The 21,300-nt window shown below is 51.9% G+C and overlaps 5 protein-coding genes across 5 annotated transcripts; 3 read left to right on the top strand and 2 right to left on the bottom strand.

The window, feature by feature from the left end:
* Positions 1 to 85: 85 nt before the first annotated feature.
* Positions 86 to 1,627, bottom strand: Triagg1_2292 (uncharacterized protein; the record flags this gene model as incomplete). Its single annotated transcript, XM_062896457.1, has 1 exon — positions 86 to 1,627. The coding sequence occupies one exon, from the start codon at positions 1,625 to 1,627 to the stop codon at positions 86 to 88; it is 1,542 nt and encodes a 513-aa protein (XP_062758504.1).
* A 1,578-nt stretch (positions 1,628 to 3,205) lies between these two features.
* Positions 3,206 to 4,751, bottom strand: Triagg1_2291 (uncharacterized protein; the record flags this gene model as incomplete). The annotated part of the gene is made up of 3 exons (XM_062896456.1): positions 3,206 to 3,823; positions 3,882 to 3,982; positions 4,043 to 4,751. The coding sequence occupies 3 exons, from the start codon at positions 4,749 to 4,751 to the stop codon at positions 3,206 to 3,208; spliced, it is 1,428 nt and encodes a 475-aa protein (XP_062758503.1).
* A 1,056-nt stretch (positions 4,752 to 5,807) lies between these two features.
* Triagg1_2290 (uncharacterized protein) lies at positions 5,808 to 7,233 on the top strand (the record flags this gene model as incomplete). The annotated part of the gene is made up of 2 exons (XM_062896455.1): positions 5,808 to 6,544; positions 6,603 to 7,233. 2 exons carry the CDS (start codon positions 5,808 to 5,810, stop codon positions 7,231 to 7,233), a joined length of 1,368 nt encoding a protein of 455 aa, XP_062758502.1.
* A 2,419-nt stretch (positions 7,234 to 9,652) lies between these two features.
* On the top strand, positions 9,653 to 13,545 carry Triagg1_2289 (uncharacterized protein; the record flags this gene model as incomplete). The annotated part of the gene is made up of 3 exons (XM_062896454.1): positions 9,653 to 9,906; positions 10,477 to 12,809; positions 12,887 to 13,545. The coding sequence occupies 3 exons, from the start codon at positions 9,653 to 9,655 to the stop codon at positions 13,543 to 13,545; spliced, it is 3,246 nt and encodes a 1,081-aa protein (XP_062758501.1).
* A 2,929-nt stretch (positions 13,546 to 16,474) lies between these two features.
* Positions 16,475 to 20,103, top strand: Triagg1_2288 (uncharacterized protein; the record flags this gene model as incomplete). The annotated part of the gene is made up of 4 exons (XM_062896452.1): positions 16,475 to 16,656; positions 16,915 to 18,904; positions 18,973 to 19,194; positions 19,267 to 20,103. The coding sequence occupies 4 exons, from the start codon at positions 16,475 to 16,477 to the stop codon at positions 20,101 to 20,103; spliced, it is 3,231 nt and encodes a 1,076-aa protein (XP_062758500.1).
* Between the last annotated feature and the right edge of the window lie 1,197 nt (positions 20,104 to 21,300).

The following is a 21,300-nucleotide window of genomic DNA, read 5'->3' as shown; positions in this document are numbered from 1 at the left end:
GTAGAGACAGACAAAAGTAGCCAAATGGCTTAACATCGGGGAGCAAACCCCTTCGAAAAGAAGGCAATCAGCAAGCACATCAAAATCACACCTGAGACGAGCGTGCGTCTTCAATGCTCTCGGCCGTCACTTGCGCCTCCCTCCTCGCCTTGGCACCAGCCTTCAAAGTCTCCCACTTCTCACGGTACTTTTCAAGCGTCTTTTGCATCTTACGGTTGTCCTTTTCCAGTCGTTCCATGTGCTTCGTCATCTCGGCAAGTTGTTCTTCCAGTTCGGTATTCTTGCGTATCAGGTCGTCGTCATTCGCTCTCCCGCTTCCCCCAGGGAGCGGCGACCCGCCAGGCATGATTCGATAACTTTCAGCGAGAGCGAGAGCAGAACTCTGAGCGCTGGCTTCAAAAGTATGGAGGCGTTTCGACAGTTTGTCAAGCATATCCTTCAGCGACTTGTTTTCCAGACTGAGTTCCTCGATGGTGTTGTACAGTTCCTTTTCCGAATGGCTACGCGTGATCCGTCGTCGGGCGCTTACAGAGGAACCAGGGGCTTCACGGGCATCAACAAAGTCATCGTCGTCTTCATCCTGAGGCAAGAAGTCGCCATGGGTCGAGGCTTCCAGCCGGCGCTTTTCCTTTTCAGCATAGCTGAGGATGTTGGCATAAGACATGGTGTGACCGGTAGAGGGGACAACGTAGAAAGAGTCAGCAGCAGTGTGGCCATCTCGGACGAGGGCGCGCATGGTGGCCTTTGAGTAGATGTTGGACAGATCAGGGTCGGCGCTGGGGGACGGGGAGGCACGAGCACGGGGCTGCTTGGGGGGAGACAGGGTGACACTGGACGAGGGCATGGCAGATTCAGTAGGGGTGGCGGGCTCTTCCTGGATGAGCGGCAGACCGGCGAAAGCAAGAGGGGCAGAAATCTTGTTGATCAGGCTCCCAAAGGTGTTGTAGAAGCGGGCGTAGCCACCGTCGTCCCTGGGAGGACCCTGCTCGACCTTGGGGGACGCGCCGCCGTTTGCCGCTGCCTCTTGCTGCTTGGACACGGGAGCGATGGGCGGGACCCAGGTCGGGCGACCGGTCTGGCGTTCCATAATGTTCTGCATCTTGGCCTTGGAGGCATCGCGTTTGGCCTGGGGATCGACATTGCCGGGGGCCTGATCGTTGGACACGCTGGGGCTGAGCGGCTGGCTGCGATCCTTGGAGCGGATGCCCCTCGCCGACGCAAGGTTGCTGGCAATGGACGACGACATTTCGCGAGGCATGTAGCGGCGCTGGGACAGGCCGGGCGGCTGGGCCTTTGTGACTGCGGCCTGGAGAGCGTCGCTCGCATCGGCGCCGAGGCCGAGGCCATCGCCGTCCTTCTCCGACGCCGTCTTCTCGCCGTCGTCGCGCGCATGCGGCACTTGCTCCGGGGGCAGCTTGAGGATCTCGGCCAGCTTCCTATGGTGCTCCTCCAGCAGCTTGAGCGTCCGGAGGGCCTCGACGCTCGACGTCAGGTTGGCGGCGTTGGCAAACTCGCCCGCGGCCAGAGTGTGTTCGCTGATGGCCACGGTGGTGTCCGAGGATTGGCGAGTGGCCACGGCAGCGGCTCGCGCGTGGTCGTGCGCTTTGGTGAGCGGCGAAGATTCCATATCGACGATGTTGTTGTTGTTGCAGACGCGCTGACACGTCTATTCAGGTTGTAAAGAATTTGCTCCCCTTGCGGGAGAGGCGTCGTGGTTGAGCTGAGCTGAGCAAGCTTTCAGCTTCGGCTTGCGGGTTCGAGGTTGAGGTTGTCAAATGCATGTACTTACTTGCAGCTGAACTCTGGTGGTAGGACTGTGTGCGCATAAAGTGCGCGTGATTTGTGCGGGCACTTTCGGCGTCCCACTTATGACGGCATGCCGAAGGACGGGAGATACGCGGGAAAGACGGTGGATGGCCGCAAGCCGCCCGCGGTGGAGGAGGTATTTGGAGGTACTGCGCGATTTGGCAGCCTAGAGCTGAACCAAAATTAGTAGGCGGAAGCGGCCACTAGGCTGTCACCGAGAGGCTAAGCATCTGATAACCTGAAACATATAGATGGTGTAAGCTGTAGAATTGAAGAGCTTTGACGGATATACAAGGAGCACAGACTTACACAAACCAAGGGATGGATATTGCAAGATAAACGAACAAAGAATGGCGGGTATCTAAAAGAACTGCATGAAACAGAGTATGCAAGGGACATCTATTGCTAATGGAGCCGGAAAGACGCAAAGCTATATCGCAAGATGAGCAAATAACACAAGGCTCTAGCTCAAATGGCAGTGCTTCGCGGCCAATATCATAGTTCTGCCTCAATAAGATAGATTAAACCACCAACTCCCCGCAATCCGAGTCGCTCTTGGAAATAGGTAGTAGTCAGCGCGTTTCCTCCGTTTCCTCTCCACCTATCTGCATGGAACGCAAAAATCTTGTTCGAAAAACGACAGAAAGATTTGTGGAGCAAAATCTGTGAAATTTTTAGATTTCTATGGAGTAGAATCATCGAAAAAATTACACAAGGATTTGTGGGGAAGTAAGAAAACAACACAAAAATCATAGACAAACTACACAAAGATTCGTGGAGAATTGAGTCGAACGACACCTCAAATCGACGCGGCGCGTGTAAGTCGATTGAGTATGAATAGAGCTCATCTCCCTACTTTGATCACAGTATAATCCAGCCATTCACTCCATGCAATCACTACAAGACTCAGCCACATCTTGTGACAATCAAGCATTATTCATCCATCCTCTTTAGATCATCCCACCTTACAAGTCCTTAATTAAATACTTATCCTCTACTAGAATATCAATGTCATTCCGGTTGATAATTCGCCATCTGTCACCTAATCTACTTTTTAATCTACAATTCAAGCGTTTCGCCAATAGAGAGCTATGAGTAGAGGGCAACAGTCAAGGATATGGGAAAGCGACAGACATTGGAAGACGTCTCAGTATAAGACTAGACGTTGGGGATGCAAGAAAGGTGATGTTTGTCGTCGACGCGTTTAAAGAAAAGGGTACACGGTACCAGGCTACAGGCGGAGCGTTTGAGCATTTTGATTCGCATAAATCACAGAACAAACCTGGGGGATATCGGGATCCTTGAATAGACATTACATCCATTAACATGGGTTAACATAGATACAAGTAGGTAGAAATAGGTAGATATAGATAGAAGTATATAGAAAGAAATATGACAACTATGTAGAATGTATTATAGAATAAGCCACAGCTCTTGATTTCCGGTTTCCATCAAGCATCTGGTACACTGCTTTCTGAACCCCAGCATTTTGGTCTAAATCCGCCCTCCTATTATCAAGATACTCCATCCATTCCTTCAATTGAGGCCTTGCACCATTTTCCTCTTCGCAAACCCGGATTAACTCATGAGGGTTCGAAAAAGCCCAGTTCTTTGTGAGTGTTTCGGGAAATCCGATCTTCTGAAGCACATACAGCATTGTGACGCCCATGGCCCAGATGTCACCTGGCAAGCCGCGGCCTTTATTCTCCATATATTCGGGAGGGAGATAGCAAGCTGTTCCGCCGTTCGACTCTTCGTCTATATAACAAGCACAGCCGAAATCGAAAAGCACAGCGCCGCGCTCAGAACTGTAGGCAATGTTACCTGGTTTGATGTCATTGTGGACTATTCTCATACTTGATAAATAAGCAAGTGCGGATGTCATATCGACTAGGATCTTATGAGCATCGGAACTCGAAAAGGGCGAGTGATATCCGCGGTCAAGAGATAACGGGAGAACTTCTAAATAGAGTGCAAAAATACGGCCATCGAAGGCCTCCAGCGACACAATATTTCTCTAAAAGGAATTAGACGGAAAGCTTTCAATCTCGTGTTTATACGATGGATGTACTTACGTGTTTTATATTTCCAAGTAGTTGTTTCTCTGCCTTCCACCGGCCAACGATATCTGGAAGATCCAGGGCGGACACACCAGTGTACCCAAGGACTTTAACGACTAGTGGTTTCTTAGGTATTCCAGAATGTCGGCAGGAAAATACAGATGCATTTGTCGTACGGCCTAGTGGACCTAGTTGCACGAAGCGTTGAAGTTGATATGTCCCAGAACCGTCATCATACTGAGTTTCGATGGCAGCCGTCTCCCGATCCTTCAGATCCAGAAGTGGGACGGCCCCTTTGTGAATAATTTCTCGGGAAGATGCCGTACATTCTGGTTCTATCTGTAGGCCATCAGCAGTTCGCTTTGCTGGCGATATGTTTGGTTCGAAAATGGAGACATTGAATAATCTCTCGTTTAAAAAAAAATCGAAAATATCATGAATATCTAATTCCGGGTGTGCTGCAACCCTCCAGAATCCGGGCCGGATCGATCGTCTTTCTGTCTTCCCGACAACAATTGGGGCGTAAGAGGAACCTAATTTGAATAGTCGTACGCCTATGGATGATTGATTGACAAAAAGACAGTCATCGATCCCAGGATCATAGATTATCTGGAATTGTAGGTCGAGCGTAGGAAATTTGATAGTCAAGTCTACGTCGTGAGTTGTCTGGGAAACAGCGGAGATCTCTCTCCCACGGGCCAGCTCTGTGACAGGAGGAATAAGTGATTCATTCAGAATGCCATGGTCATGGTAGGAATATATGAGAATTCGAGCATTTCCTGCAGTTAGTGACGAATTTGTTAGAAGGGTGGTGACCTCTCCGATTGGGACGTAGGATCTCTGAGCGACTGCCATATTCGCATCCACTTCAGGTAGAAGAGACATGATGCCAAGATGCAATTCTTTACCACGCCACCTCGGTAGGGGATTCTCGTCGAGATGTGCATGTTATATTTGATAGCTAAAAGGCAGGACGACAAGACATCTTTGAGGCAATATATATGTAAATTTATGTACATTAGGCGTCTGTATGAACAGGCACCGACCATGGAGTTGAGTTGCGAGTGTTCACAAGGCGCCTAGTCTCAGTCTACCCGGTCGATACCCGGCTCTGTAGATTGAACAAAGAAAGATGGATTCTTTGACGTTTTTAGTCAGGTGAGGCCTCCATCCCATACATCTCTTTGAAGGTCTAAAGGTACATTGTTTGTGTGATCTCGCTGTCATTAGACCAATCAACGACGTAAGGCAATCGAAGATTCTTAATACCTGCATGGATGATTCTCACAGACCTCCGCTGGTACTCTGAGCTACTTCAAATCTAACAGGTGTGCGGACTGAGATAGTGAGTTGAAGCACTGGAGATGTTATGGCTCAAGTTTGGACCGGTACTGTTATGTGAACAAAGAAAACGTTGATCTTCAAAGAGATTGTCGCTGTGGTACACATCAAGCCAAATGACAGAGTTGGCGGCTGGCCCTCGGGGCATTACTATGGCGTCCAAAGTATTGGTTATCCTCCACCGATGCCTGGTCTTCTGCAAGGGCCTGCATCACATCAAGCCGATACCGGCAGGATAAATGAAGAAAGATGTCACCTGATGCAACGAGGCTTCAAAGGAACCCCCTCACAACAGGTTACTCAAGTGCGCCTATTTGCAGGTCGAGTTAACATGAGTGGATGAGCGGGCACTGAAGCATCGAACAAAGAGATTGAACGTGTCACGAGAGCTGGAATCTCGATTCCGGGCGCTAAAACGAGGGGGATTAAGCGCCGTAGTAAAGAGTTTGGGACCAGCCGGAGCCTATATAAAGAATTGAGACGTCTACGGATAGCTTCACTTAAACGCCCAGCAATTGAACTCATATCCACACGCTCAAACCGATCGAGACGACAATAATAGCAACGGCAAATCGACCAATAGACTCGGCACTTAACAAAATGACGCTATTCAAAGCTCCAGACGTGACTATGCGAAAAACTCGAAACGATGCTTGGCTCAAGAAAGTCGGCGGCAAGCGTCTTGGTGGTCCTCGACAGCTCTGGGGGGACTACTGGCGTCGATTCAACACCATGCAAATCCCGATCCTGGGCGAAGATGAATACTTCAAGACTGCAACAGAAATAGCAGAAGTTGCTGCCAATGAAGAGGAGTTTGAAAATCTCTTCATGAAAAGGAACCAACAGCGGCAGGAAGAGCTATTGGATTTGACTGCCGACATCACCAGAGCTATTGCTTGGGATAAATGTCAATTTCCATGCTCGGCCGCTAAAGGTGCAGCTCGCAAAGCCGGCACAACGGGCTGTTTTGAGTACTTTGTGTCTCTCTTACGAGGCAACGTTCTCGGTTGGGAGGCGGACGAAGCAGGAGATGATGTGCCGAATAACGCTATAGCTGACTCTGGAGAAGAGCCGAAAAAGCCAGATGACAAAGAGACGCAAAAGCCCTATGGCAAAGAGGTGCAAAGCTTTGGCGACTACATTTATAAAGACTACATGTATAGAGGTCGTATGGGCCATTGGGGTTCTCCTTCGCCTTATTCCTCCATGGGTAGAACACAGCGTTGGGGCGACATTGATCATTTCTACGCAGGAGAAGATCTTGACGCTTATGCCAAGTCAAGAAGAGGGTTAAGGCAAGAGCAAGGATACAGAGAGCAAAGAGCAACAGACATACAGTAGGTACCGCCCTCCCTGATTGTTTCACTCATCGAATAGAAGCTCAAACCTGATTAGGGAGATTAATTCATCCGACAAGGAAGACATGAACCATCACGAAAATGATCGTTGGCTATTGAATAGCCCTTATAATAACGCCTCAGCATCTCACAGCTTCTTTCCTGCTCATGGGATTGCCAATGGAGCTGCGGCTGTGGAGAAATCCAGGCCCGCCAACGATAGCCTTATCCGCAAGCATCGGAGATCAGAAAGCCCAGCAACTGCAGCATCGCCAAACGCCTCTTCTATAAAGCAGACTACTCCTGGGGGCTCGAAGAAGGGGGTAAGATTCCAGGACGATGATGACGATGATGATGATGAACGTGAACATAAACGCCAGCGAACGCAAAGCCCAGTACCCACACTACATGTACCAAGCGACACTCCCTCAGCACTGGGTGCCGCTGAAAGCTCGATGAAGAGACGCAGGTCTGACAGCGATGAGGATGACGATGAGGATGACGTTGATCGCGGACGCAAGCGCCAGAGAAGACAAAGCCCGGCCCCTGCTATGCCTCCTGCCAGCTCTTCTGTACAACAGTCTGCTGTTGCGAACCCCGAAAAGCGATCCGGAATCAGCGACGGCGATGATGACGACGAAGATGATCAGGACGAAGATGGCCAGAGACGGAAGCGGCAGAAGATGTAAAAACACGGCAGCCGATCCGTCTCCTCCCGTCTCCTCTTCGAAACAGAAAGCCGAAACAAACGTGAGCAAGAAGAGACGCAGAGTCAATGGTGGGTGCAAGTCTCGAGAGTGGTATTCAGCTTCAGGCACCCTGGATACCACTTCCATACAGCCACTGCGGAGGTCTATACGAAGAAGAAACGACAAGTCTAGGCTCCAAGCACTCGATTGTTCTGGCAAACCGCGGCCAATTTGATGGAGGCTGGCATGGGCTGAATGATTAGAGCGCCGAGGTAACAAGGACTGGAATTGGAGGCTGCGGAGCGTTTCCGAGAACATGGTCGCTATCCTGACAGGGTCGGGTGCAGCGGCGTAGTTTTTCTGAGTAACTAACAGAGTTGATGAGTTTTGTGAGAGCATGGTCGTCATCCTGGCAGGGCTGGGTGCAGCGGCGTAGTTCAAACACCTCAACGTAACCACAAAGTTCTGTCAGAGCATGGTCGTTATCCCGGCAGGGCTGGGTGCAGCGGCGTAGCTTGCGTGCAGTAACTAACGTAGTTGACAAGTACCGGAAGCTCAGCAGTCCTTAGTTTTGGTTGAGTATCTCCAGCCCAATCATGAGATGGATACCCGGCGGTGTTTTGTTCTTTCGTTTATTTGTTTCCCTTTCCTAGGTAGTCTAGATGTTGTGAGATACTTGGGTACAGAGATGACATTAATATACAGATGTTGTTGCAAACAGCGGTTGATCTGTAAGTCCTCTGCTGCATTACATACAAGTTTATAAGCAAAGAATGCTCTTAAATATGAGTTTGTTTTGGAAGCAATAGAAAGGTGTAAGACCAGCTGTAAGAGCTGATTGTATTGGTGCAGGGTATGTATGTATGCGGACAGGCAGTTGTTGGTTGGTGATTCATCATTGCTTCAGTCAGAGCGACAGCACTCTTCAAGCTTTCGAGTGGAAACATGACATGTCAATGTTTGAATTGAATGTATGAAGAGCAATAAACGGAGGTGAGAAAGAGGGAGACTGCGAAATAAATAAATACATACATTCAGCAATATAAGCGGGCTCTCAATCAGCTCAATAAGTATAGTAGTGCCTTGTAGGAGAACGCCTGTGCATCCATTCCCCAATTTTGACTACTATATGACTGTAAGGTACCTACTAGGGTAGTAGCAGTTACTGGAGAAATGTAGATATAATGGCAGCTTAGTACTGAAGAAATATATATATAATAGTGGAAGTTGCTTAAAGAACAGGCGTATATTCAACGCGTGGGTATTCGTAATCTTCCTGGTCCCCGTTTCCCTGTCCTCCGCTCGGGTGCTTGTCTAAAGGCGATTTGTGCCGTAAAACTAAAGATTTTGACTTTCAGCGTGCAAGCTGAAAGCGGGCGAAAGCGGCGATTTGATCTGCAAAGAGCGGGCGGGTGTGTCTTGTAAGTTTGGGGTACCTGCAGCGTGCTTTTGACGTTCCATGGACTCTGCTCGTGTGCCACAGCATCAATTGGCAAATACGTACCTACATTTATCAGGGATCAAGCAAAGATCCAAATAGGAAGCAATTGCACGCTGCGGACAAGGATTTACATAGTCGAACTACACATGTGTCGGCGGGTTTCGGGTTTCTGCATCTTCCGACACGGCGCTGAAACATACGTGGACTGTTCCGTATCCGTCCTCCACATAGGTACTAATGTACTCTATACTCTATACTCGTACAGACGCACGACAGATTGGTCGGTCCATGGTAACCTAGCGGGCTTCTTTTAGTTTGCAAAGGGCTTCCAAGGTTCTTCGACGACTCCGTCATGTTGGCACTAGGAAGCACAACAACCCCCACCTCGAATTCTCCTCTCCAGGGGGGCCTCGTCACATTAATCTCGACAAGCTTCCCTGTCCTGTTTCGTCATTAGCCCCAGACGGACCATTTCTTGCATCTTCTGGACTCGACTCGACTCGACTCGACTCCGTATCCTGTCCTGTCCTGTCCTGTCCTCGGGCCCCGATCAAGCGTCCCGTGCAAATTGCGCAGAGCCGGAACGGGGCTGTGATAAGTTTAGTTCCTGATCCTGATTTCAGGAGTCTGTCCTGTCGGTACGGCGGGCGGTGCTATTTATATAATCTTCATATCATGCTGGAAACGGTCGCGCGACTACGACGACGACGACGTTCCGAGAGCTGTGATAGTTATAAAAAAAAAAGAAGCCCGCTGCAAGATACGGGAGCGGGGATTTTCCTCTACCGCTTATTACCAGAACAGTTATTCAACACCGTTTCACCATAGTATTCGCACTTTTTTCTTCCTTTTCTTCTCCATTTGCAACAAACTTCAATTCTCCGTCGACATCTGGATCAGCCGGCTCTGATCCGCCTTGTCCGTGTCTCACTCGGCCCAGCTATACTGTAGCGTCTTGCGGCCAGGCGATAAAAGAGGATGGACAACACCAGCACCAGCACCAGCACCAGCAACACCGGAGGAGGCCTGGGCAAGCTTCTGGCCAAACGCAGGCGAAGGGTCAAGACGGGAGGCCTGGACTCGGATGCCTCAGGGCGGGAGGATGGCCGCGACTTTGCGCGGGACAGTGACGATGCGGCGTCGCTCAACGTTGGCGATGACGATGAGATGGACAGCCGCAGCTTCGGGTCCTACGAGTCGGGGGGCGCCGATGCGGACGGAGAGTCTGAGCGGTGAGTCCGTGTTATTATTGTCGTCTTTTTCTTCTTGTGAACATCATTCACCACGCATCTTGCATGCATCATCGCCTTCATCTTCCGTCTTGTCGTTGCTCAAGTGGCCAAAGATGACAGGTAGCGCAAGTTACAGGCCTCGCAGCCTTGCATGAAGCTCCACGGGCCAATCTGCAGTTAATTTCACCTCCCTCTCCTTCTCCCTCTCCTTCTCCCGTCCGCGCTCAGACGCAGACGCAGACGCAGACGCACGCTCCTTCAAAGCGCCACACACGGCCCAGCTTTTTCTTCTTTTCTTCTTCTTTTCTTCATCTGCGCCATTTGATTCATCTTGTTTGTTAATTCGTCGTCGCTCGTTTAACTACATTCGTTTTTCTACTCCTTCTACGTTTTCCTTCTCGCCCAATCACACGCTTCTCTCCCTCCCTTTGCTCGTATTCGCACTTCCCGTGTCCTCATTCGCCTCTGTCCACGTATGCCGTCAACCCACCCTCCATATCCATATCCATATCCATATCAATATCCATACTTGTGCGTTGCATTGCAACCTCAGATCTAACGCCGAATCAGAAGCAGCTCTCGCCCCCCACTGGCTCGTGCGACCACGACATCAGTTCTGGCATCTCCCGTCGTGCAGGTCACCGACTTGGACCCTCGCGGCGAACGAGAACGACGACCGTCTCTTCTCTCTCGGCGCCTCCGCCGTGGATCCTCCAGGAGCACGTCTCCGAATGCGTCCAAGGAGGCTCTAAGCGAGATAGCGCAGCTCCCCGAACCACCAGCCGCCGCGAGGACAACAGCCTCCCCTGAGAAGCACCCGATACTCTCGCCCTCGAGGCTCACGACTTCGGCTCGACCGTCCACCAGCAGCGACAATTACCGCCCCGTCATTGTAAACACGCCGCCCACGCCCGTCGAGAGAACAAACCCCCTCGCTCTACACTTGGACAAGAAACTACCGCCCGTCATTTCAGAGCCCGCATCAGCTGGGGATGCAACGTCCTTTTCCTCTTCCTCTTCTTCCCAGGGTATAAGCGCGCATCGAAGAACCAAGTCGGGATCTGCCAGCATCGGGCCCAGCAAACTATCCAACATCACAACTGCTCCGCTCTCACCCACCCCTGAGATCGGCGAAGTCCAACCCCCGAACTCCGCGGGTTTCTTCTCGTCCATGTTCTCGGTTGCCCAGAACGCTGCCAGCACGATTAGTAGCAACATTCAGGGCGGTGGCATTGGCATTGGAGGAAACAAGAGTCGGACGAATCAGGCGTCTAAGCCACAGTCACCCCCTGCCACAAGCCAAGCAGAAGGCGACCGTGCAGAACCCCCACCATCCGAGGCTCACTCAAGCTCCGGAATGGATAAAAAGGAGCCGGCAGCTAAGACGATTGGTACCGGAGAACTTAGTTTGAGCCAACTTGGTATTATGGAACCGTCAGCAGCCATGCCCGCCCTCGAAACGTCTCGATTTCCCGATCTCAACGACACGCGGGCGCGGTCCGAGTCTGCTCCAGCAGCAGAAAGCCAACCTCGACTCGGAGATGACATTGTCCTCGACGAGTCCCCCAGCAGGCCCAGGTCGCTATTTGAAGCGGCCAATGGCGAGGAGGGCGGCTCGCAGTCTGATCAGGCCGATGGGAAGGATGAGAAGAGCGACTCGCAAAGGAAACGGGGAAGCTCGACAGCCACCACAAACACGGTCGCGCCGCCGGCGCCAGCTGGCCCAGCTCCAAAGCTCACGGGATTCGCCATTGCTAGTAAAAAGAGGAACCGCGACTTCCACACATTCTTCAAGAGTGTACCGGATGATGACTACCTTATCGAGGACTATAGCTGTGCGTTGCAGAGAGAGATTCTCGCGCACGGTCGGTTATACGTCTCAGAAGGCCATCTTTGCTTTAGCAGCAACATTCTCGGGTGGACAACGACATTGGTCATGAGCTTTGACGAGATTGTATCCGTCGAGAAGAGAAGCACTGCGCTCGTCTTCAAAAACGGACTCATGATATCAACTCTCCATGCCAAACACATATTTGCCAGCTTCACTAGTAGAGATGCTACATACGACTTGATTGTCAACATCTGGAAGCTTGGCCACCCCACGTTGACTAGCACTCTCAACGGAGTTCGTCTAGAGGGCACCGGCGGTGACAAGACCGAAAAGCTTGACGTCGAGGCCGGGGGCCTGGAACCAGAGACGCCAGCCGGATCTGACTCTGAAGGGGACAGCGATGATGACGACGATGAAGATTTCTACGAGGAGGACAGCGACCGAGCCCCCGAGCCTCAGGCAGCAGACGCCAGCAGCAACGGCGCAGACAGCGGCAAGCCAAATAGGAAAGCATCCGGCGCTGTCGCTCCCAGCGCAGCTGTGATTGATGGGGCGGCAGAGGGGCAGGCCACCGCAGCCGGCGCCGGAACGTTCCCGGGCCCTGCGACTCACGCTCCGACCGAGTGTGGCGACGCCGATACGCACTATGACAAGTTCCTGGCCGACGAGATCATCCCAGCCCCGTTGGGCAAGGTATTCAGCATGCTGTTTGGTGAATCCTCTGCCGAATGGATGGGCAAGTGGATTACGGAAAACCAAAAGTGCTTTGATTTGCAGATGGAGGACAAGAAGGGCATGGGTCCAGACAGCCGCACCCGCGGATTCACTTATATCAAGCCGCTGAATGCCCCGATTGGCCCCAAGCAGACAAAGTGTATCGTCACCGAGACCGTGGACAATATCGATTATGAAAAGGCGGTTAACGTGAGCGTGGCGACGCAGAACCCCGACGTCCCCAGCGGAAACATTTTCCGCGTCAAGACCAAGTACTGTCTCTCGTGGGCTGAGAACAATGCCACTCGTGTGCAGGTCAACTGCACTACAGAATGGAGTGGCAAGAGTTGGCTCAAGGGTATGTGTCCCCTGTTCTTTCCATATCATTTTCTTGCTTTTCATCTACAGCCTAGCTAACATGTCACTTTGATATAGGTACCATTGAGAAGAATGTCAACGAAGGCCAGGCCCAGTACTGCAAAGATTTATTTGCAGCCCTGAAGGCGGCTGTTTCTACCCGACCGCGGTCCGCTACTAACGGAACCGGAGTTGCAAAGGGCAAGAAGAAGGGCAAGAAGAGCAAGGCGCTGCAATCATCAACCGAATCCATTAGCCCAAGTGCACGCGCCAAGAAGGAAGAACCAAACTGGGGCCTATTGGAACCGGTGCGCCCGATCCTGGAACCCATTGTCGATATCCTCAAACCGATCCTCACGGGCAATATCGTTTACGGGCTCCTCGTGGGGTTGTTGGTTGCGACTTGGTTTGGGTTTGGCCTCACGCCCAACAACAAGAGCCCCGCACCGTTTGGGCATGAACCCGCCATGCCGAGCGCATATCGTCTTGCGGCATACGACGAGATGTGGCGCCGGGAAGACAGCGAGCTCTGGGACTGGCTGGAAGAGCGGGTGAGCCTGGAGCGGCTTTCGGTAGAACGGTCGAATGCTCGCAGGCGAGAGGCAGACCCGCGAACGTTGGAAGACAAGCTGAGAGAAGAGCGCATGGACGAGCGAGAAGTGCAGGAAGCGATTCGAGTCACGGAGGAGAAGCTCAAGGTGTTGAGAGAAGTCATGGCGAGAGGCAAGCTGCTATAAGCTGCACGCCTTGTAAGAACGTTTTCACCATCTTTGTTCAGGTCACACACACATACGGCACGGCACAGCACCGCACAGCACCGCATGCGACGCAACGCACATTACGGCATACATATCATATGTTTGAGCCCTTTCTTTAGTCAAAGTATTTTCCTTAGTTTATGTATATATAAGAGTACGGAGTATTGGCGAGCCCAGCGCGGGGAATATCACAATTGTCTGCTATGAAGGGTTGGGCATTTTCCTACTGCCACCAGTGCTTGTGTGACAACGGCTCAGGTGAGCTCGCTTCGAATCAGTTTGTACATGGCATGTACGGAGTACTTTTTTGCAAAAAGCCTGCTAGTAGTATTGAAAGTCAAATGTCCAAATCCCACGTCTAAAAATGTCTACCTGTCGAGAGACGATGTCACCACAAGAAACCTAGCAGGTGAAGTATCGCCACCCGCTGCTGACACACGTTATGAATCAAGTATAGTAGGGGCCGCGTCTAGGTACTACCTACTACAGTCGGAATTTCGGTAATAGAAAGAAATCTCACTTCCAAAGAGGCAACCGTCGCCAATACGGAATGGTTTTGTTTATCTGATCCCATGAATGGGCAGTTTCTTGTTTTTTTGGGGGCGGGAATTTCGATTTTCACGGGCAAACGGGCTTTTGGGTCATGTTTTGTGTGGGCTCCGTCTTACAGGACTAGAGAAGAGTCTAGAGGCCCGAGTCAGCCTTGTGAAGGCTCGTAAGTTGCCTTGAAGTGGCTACTCTTTTTTTTTCTGGCTTCCATCCATGTGTTATTATTTTAGCGCGACAATCAACAGGCCGCCACAGGAATGGCATTCTTTTCTGGCTGTGGCTTGTGTTTACTTGTTTTTTGCGTAATAGGGGGAGCGAAAAGATGCCTTGGGGTGGTGCAAGGGCGAGTTGAAGGATTCTTGTGCTCCGGTGGTACCGATCAGGAACGCGAGAGAAGAAGAAAGAAATGGTGCGAGGTTTGGGTTGAACAGAGAAAGGGACAAGAGCCTAAAGAAAACAAACAATGATTAAATAAAAATAAATAAGTAATATATTGAAAATTGAATTGTTGTGTTGTTGTGTTGTTGTGTTGGCTCTCAGGGGCTAAACATGCTCCCAAAAGGCCACACATACCTCCTACACGTACGAGTACAGTAGGCCCTGCAGTAGTTGGCATCAATCATGAGTTGCCAACACCAACAAAAAAAAACACCGTGAGAAAATGGAAGACCAAAAAGGACAACAAACAAGAGAAAAGAAGGAAAAGAGGAAAAGAAAAAAATCACCCCACTTGGTGAGTTTGCCGAGTTGACGTGGCTTCACGTCGCAAATGCCAGCAAAGAAAAACGCCAAAGCACAGGGACGGAGACAACGGAGCTGGCCATGTAGCATTACAGATGGCCTTGGCGGCTCGAATGTACGAATTGTATGATTCTGGAGGTCACGACTACATGGAATCAGGAATAAAGGGGGGGGGAGAGCCGGGCGTTGCGATTATGCCCGAAGAGCGGTCACGGTTTGTGGTTGTTTTTTTGTTAATTGGCGGTGGCAGAGGTTGGAGGCTCTCAAAAACGGTTGGGGGGGAGGAGGGGGATGGAGGCTCTTTTTTGCTCCCTGTAGGTATTTTTTGCTTGGTGGTTGGGAGGTAGTATTGGTGTGTTTGTACGTACGTAACCTGTATGCTCCGTACGCGTGTGCGTTATAGGGAGTTGAGTATTGAGGAGAAGTCAAAATAGAAAAAAGGGAACATGGCAAAACCAAAGTGGGTGTGAGGAGGCTGCATTGATGATCGAATCTGAGACAACAGACGCCCGAAAGCAGAATGATGAGAAAACTAGAGAACCGCAATGATGGCAAATGAACAACAACGACGGCGTCAACGTCATATTTGCCGGCAGCAATACTTGCCCAAGTACTTGTCCGACTAAGTTCCCTGATCTGATGCTGGGCCCCAATGGTCAGATACTAGCGGCTCTCTGCGCCTCAGCTTTATCTCTGCTTGTACCTGGATGTGGCGCAGCTGCCCCTCGGTTAAGCAGCGTTCACGAGCAAAAACTACCTAGTAGGTACGGGAACTAAGGCCTAAGCCCTCCAACAACCAGACCCTTTCTTACACTTTGTAGTTTGCACTCCACGGCACGCAAATATCCCGGGCACTAACGGAGTTGGCGATGTCCGTCATGATCGAATCAAGATGCCCAGAGAGAACCAAGCCCGAGAAAAAGAAAAAAAGAAAAAGAAGGCCAACAACGGCGGCGGTCCTCGTGATGCCTTCGTCGTCGCAACAAGCCCGTCATCGCTTGCTACTACTCCGGTGCCTTGCGTACGAGCACTAACACGATGCAGGCCCGGTCTCCAAAGGGTACTTGGCCTCAAGCCACAGTCGGGGGGCCGATTTGGGATGCAGCGCGCAGGGATCAGCCTGGCAAAGACAAGACAAGAATTGGCCCATCAGGAGGATCCCTTTGGTCCCCCCCCCCTCCCTCCTCTTGGTCGCCTTGCGAAATCGAGAATCAGCCGCGGAACGGTGGGCATGCACCAAGCCGGCCCAGAGAGACCCCTGCGCGAGTCCTACTAAGCTCGATGCAAAGTCCTAGACCTCATTCGCCCGTGCTTGTAGGACCGTTGGCAAGCTGCCTCCAAGGCTCCAGCTCACGCTCATGCGATTAAAGAAAAACACCATGGACGGTGCCTGAAAGGTGGCCGCTCGCCTCGACCTGCCCGTCTATCCTCTTACACTTTGCCACTTTGCTGTACAGCATCTTATTCGAGCCCCCCGATTCAGGCCCATCTCCACATCAACGGCCCCTTGGTTGGGAGAAGCCTGCGTCTATACCTTGCCCTACGGCACCTTGCCCTTATGCCCGGGCCCGTTTTCGACCACCAAGCACCAGAGTCAAGGGCATAGCTACAGACCGCCATGGAGAACAAGAAAGTCGACGACCCTGGTGCCCTGGCCTTGCGGCGTCTGGTCCGAAGCCCAACCGGCAGTCGTCTGGCTCCCAGGCGCTCGTCGACAAGTGCTTCATGTTCTTCCAGCAGCAGCTGCTCGAAATCTTCAGTGACTTCGTCAGTCGACGGCGAGATGCCGACTTCCTGTGTGTAAGTGAAAAAAAAGCCCTGTTTGACGGAAACCCTCAGGGAGACGACGGGGGGTGTTGGTCAAGACCAGGACAAACGATTAGTTGATATCCTCGTTCTTCTTCCTTCTGCTCCGCCTCGTCGCCTCCCTACTTTTTTTTTGGTCTTTATTTTGTTTTGTTTCTTCTTGTTTCATGTGCTACGTACTGACTCTCGGTTTTCTTGCTTCCTCCCCTGAAGCTCACGCAACACTTCGAGCGACGAGTGTGCCTTGCACAGGTTCATCGTATGGGCAGCCGTCAAGCGCAATGCCTGCCCAAAGATGACTTCCGAAGAGCGGCGGGAGTGTCCCTTGCTGCGCTGCCGCAAGAGGTTCCCCAACCATGAGCTCATGCTGCAACACCTGTATTCCTGCGACCACCTCGCCGGCGGAGAATACTGGTGCTATGACTGCGAGAAGCCCGAGCAGCTCAGCGATGTCAAGTGCAGGCGCTGTCTGGGCCACCCGTCCAAGAGGAGAAAGATCATGACCATGGCCAAGAGCTTCTTCAGCTCGCTGGGCCACAAGCCAAAGTCCCATAGCCTGGCGCTGGTTGCGTCCATGGGCATGGGCTTGGGCGTGGGCGTGGGCGACGGCGGCGGCGGCAGCGCTGGCGGGGGTGAGGACGAGCCCCCAAGCTACGACTATGTGCTCTTCTCGCCTCCGCCTCCGCCTCCGCAGGCCGAACTCTCCTCGAACGAGATACATGAAATCGGTTCGAGCGAGGTGCTGCTCCCCACTATCCCGGAGTGTGAGACCGAGACTGAGCCTATACCCGCCCCTGGGATGATCCCCTGTCTCCCCCCATCCACATACCCCATCTCACCACCAGGCTCCCACCCGGGAACCGCGCCGCTGCCGTCGACTATGGAAGCAGACTTCATAAATTGGAGGCCTTCACCACCTTCACCACCTTCCCCCCAGACCGTGGCACCTCAGAGCCTGATGAAGTCGAGCACGTCGCGGTTGGTCGATCGTCCAACGCTGCAGGTCAACACCCACCTCGACCAGTTCCGAGGCCAAGGGAGACGACGCAGCAGGGTGCTGGCCCCGAGCTCCTCTGTCCGGTCCACCAGCAGCACCGACAGCACCGACAGCACTGATAGCACCGCCAGCTACAACATCTCGCCCATGTCGGGCTGGTCCAACGGATGGACAAAGACGTCCGGCTTCGAGTCTGCCTTGACGTCACCTGACGACCTCATCAGTCCTCAGAGCCTCCTGCCCGTCGGTCCCTTCTCGACCACCACCACTGCTGCTACTGCTACTAATACTGCTGACGGTACCACCACCTCGACGAGACCAAAACCCTTTAGCAACTTGGAGTTTGAGAACATGGTGGCCAACTCGTGCCCATCAGAGCTTCCCGCCGACATTCCCATGTTTGACTTGCCCTCCACCATGGATCCTCAAAAGACACAGGCGCCCATGAGCCTGGACCAGGCCGCCTTCTCCTTCAACACTGATATTCCTTTCCAGCTCCAATTGGAACCTCAGCTGCCCTCACCCGATAGTGTCGACCTTGGCCTTGCGCCGCCGCCGCCGCCACATCCTGTACCACAGCAAACTACCAGTAACACCGAGCCAAGTCTGATGCAGAATACCACCAATGCCTCCAACCTCACCACCACCGCCACCACCATCACCACTACCACGCAGTCACTGGCCAGATCAGTCCATGACACGCTCCGGATGCATGTTGCCGATTCAATCAGCAAGTTCGACACCATTAATGAAAACCCCATCTTCATGCAGCTCAACCAGATGTCGCTCCCCTCCATCGCGGCTGTTGGTCTGGAGACCATGACTGAGATCCTGGAAGGCCGCCAAGCCTCATCGCCCCTGAATCTCGTTTGCTTCGTCCACATCGTCTTCTCTCTATCCGTGGTGATCCATGAACAAGATGTCGCCAAGCACTCTGCTGCCCTCTTTAAGCAAGCATTGCTGTACAGCGATTGGTTCTCGGACAACGACAAGATATCATTCATCGAGGTTGTCTATACACTTTGGAAGCCCAGTCAAGTAAACGATGACGAGATTATTGCACTATTGAAGTCAAGGTCACCGGTTCCTAGTGCCGGCATGTCCAAGGGCAAACAGCCCGAACGGTTCCCTCAATGGTCGAGGCCTGACCCGCTGATACTGATTGCGGCCTACTTCCTAGATGGTACATATGCGCACTCAATCCTCCCGTCCCTTTCCCTCCCTTTGCTCAAGACGCTAATGTGTGTATGTGTGTGTGCTATACCATAGAGCTCGAGTACATGGCCATCAATGACAGCAGCTATACGGGACAGGCCTCTGAACTTGCCATGCAGCACCACAAGGACGGCCTTGGAGCAAGCCACAATTCGCCGTTCGCCATTGCAGCCAGGTTCATGATTGACAACATCTTTTCTCATGAATACTCTCACTACCCAGGGTTTGAACTCCGCATGGAAAGACTCATTGGCCAAATCAACTCTGGCGAGGTGGGAACGGTCCGTCGCTTGGAGCTAGAGCTGATGCAGGCCGGAAGGGTGAGATAGAGAGCCACTTTTATTTTCCAAAAATAAAGAATGCAACGACAGCTAACCAGGGGAAACATCTAGACGTACCTACCTCCCGACGCATTCTTTGGCGAATATGTCGAAGTCGTCCGTCGGCAGACCGATTCGCTGTACACGCAGAGCCCGTTTTTCAGCTCGCGATCGACGTACCACCGGTGCGGCATCCAGCTGCTGATGAAGGAGTCCAACAGGAACCCAGTCACTGTGGAGGCCGGCGTTGAGTCATCGGCGCCGTCTTCCGGAGCGCTCAATGGAATCGTGGGCGTGATACCAAACAGCTTCGACATCGACTTTGGCTCAATGCTCGACTTTGATCCGGACCAAGGATTGGACGACGATGTTGCCGAACCTGCGGCCATTGCCGGCGCCCCACTCATGGGAGCCTCGAGGTGGACACCAGGAGATGCCGCATTTGTCACAGTCACAGCAGCAGACGGCACTGCCGCCATAGCCACGCTTGCAGCGCCTCGGCCTATGGACGCTGATGCGCTGCTGCTGGGGGAAGACGATGCGCTGATATCCCCGATTGCATCGACGCCCAACAAGGCAGAGGCATCGGTATCGGCATCGGCATCGGCATCGTCGACCAAGGTGGAATCCGACAGCTGCTGCAAGATTTGCGGCTATCGACCCAAGGGCGACCCCCGGTGGTTCATGGGCAGCATGGCCAAGCACATGAGGACGATACACAGCGAGAACCCCCAAACCTTCCGATGCCCTTACCCGGGCTGCACGAGCCAGTACAGCAAGCGCGCGGACAACCTACGGCAGCACCAGATTGAAAAGAACCACTTTGTGGACGACGAGGAGAAGCAAGGGCGGCGACCGCGCAAACGGAAGCGTCCGTCAGACGGCGGCGGCGGCGGCGGCGGCGAATGATGATTTTACGCTCCCTTTTTCAATAATCTCTCTCTTTTTTATTTTTGCGTTGTCTTATTTGGGATTTCATCTCTCTTCTTTTTGTTTTTCACTTTTTGTTTTTTTCATACCCTCTCATTCTTGTTTTGTTTCTTTTCTCCGTTGGCCATTTGAGACATGTTTTGGACATTTACATGAGCAGCAAGAGCAGGCGAGGCGTATATATGGGAACCAGGCCACAAAGACGCGATACAATGATTTGATATCCACGAGCATAACGACGGGGGGCGGCGTGGGTTACAACTCGCATTCACATGACATACCGAGAGCGTTGTGTCGGTCAAGCGGTGTTTGTTGGGTGGCATTGGGCATTTACCCTGCAGGGGAACGGAGGGTGACGTATGGGGCGCTGCCAGCACGAGAAGCAGTGTCCCGTCTCTCCTCGATATATGATGTCTTGTTTTTTTTTTTTCCTTTTTCCTATTTATTTCTTTTTGTCGTTTACTTGATCCTCTCTCCTACTCCTCTCTTACATCTTTCATCTCCTTGTCTACCTATCGCGTATCTTTTTTTTTTTTTTTTTTTTTTTTTTTTTAGTATTTACTTCTCGTTACACTACCTTTTTAGCTTTGGATTTCCTTTCTTTTCCTTTTTATCGTCGGCAGAGATGCTATGCTACAAGTAGTTTGTATGCATATGCAATGCAGATCAGAAAGAGGATTAGTGGCAGTGCCCCGGAGTGGTCTGGATTGCTGACGGGCCGTGTGGTCGAGCCGAATCTATGACTTGGCGAAGGGAGAGCGAGAGACAGAACTGGCCTTTTTTTTTTTCTCTGTTTGGTTGCCGGCAGAGTGAGAGACAGAACTGGCTTGTTTTCCTCTCTTTTTTGTTGCCGGCAGAGCTGTTGACAGTTTTGTATGTACGTACGGGGGGGAGCAGCGCAAGGTACTACACATCACATGTACGAGTTTCGATACAGCCTATTATAGACGAACGAACGGGTCTCTTGACGGATCGCACAAATCTTTTTGGCAAGTACAAGTACGTAGCACAGGCTGGACAGAGCAAGCAAAGTAGCAGTACCAGCGAAAAAAAGGTGAGACATGCCAGTACCAGGCATCTCAGCTGGGGGTCCACCGCGTTGGCATGGCCAGGGTTGTCGGATCGCAAAATCCAGGCCGGAATTCCCTTTTTTTTTCCTTTTTTTTTTTTTTGCAC

The sequence above is a fragment of the Trichoderma aggressivum genome (assembly GCF_033847375.1).
Source record: "Trichoderma aggressivum f. europaeum strain CBS 100526 chromosome Unknown scaffold_006, whole genome shotgun sequence".
In the NCBI taxonomy this organism is placed as follows: Eukaryota; Fungi; Ascomycota; class Sordariomycetes; order Hypocreales; family Hypocreaceae; genus Trichoderma; species Trichoderma aggressivum.
Note: the sequence above shows the minus strand (reverse complement) of the source record. Positions and strands in the feature narration are given on the sequence as shown.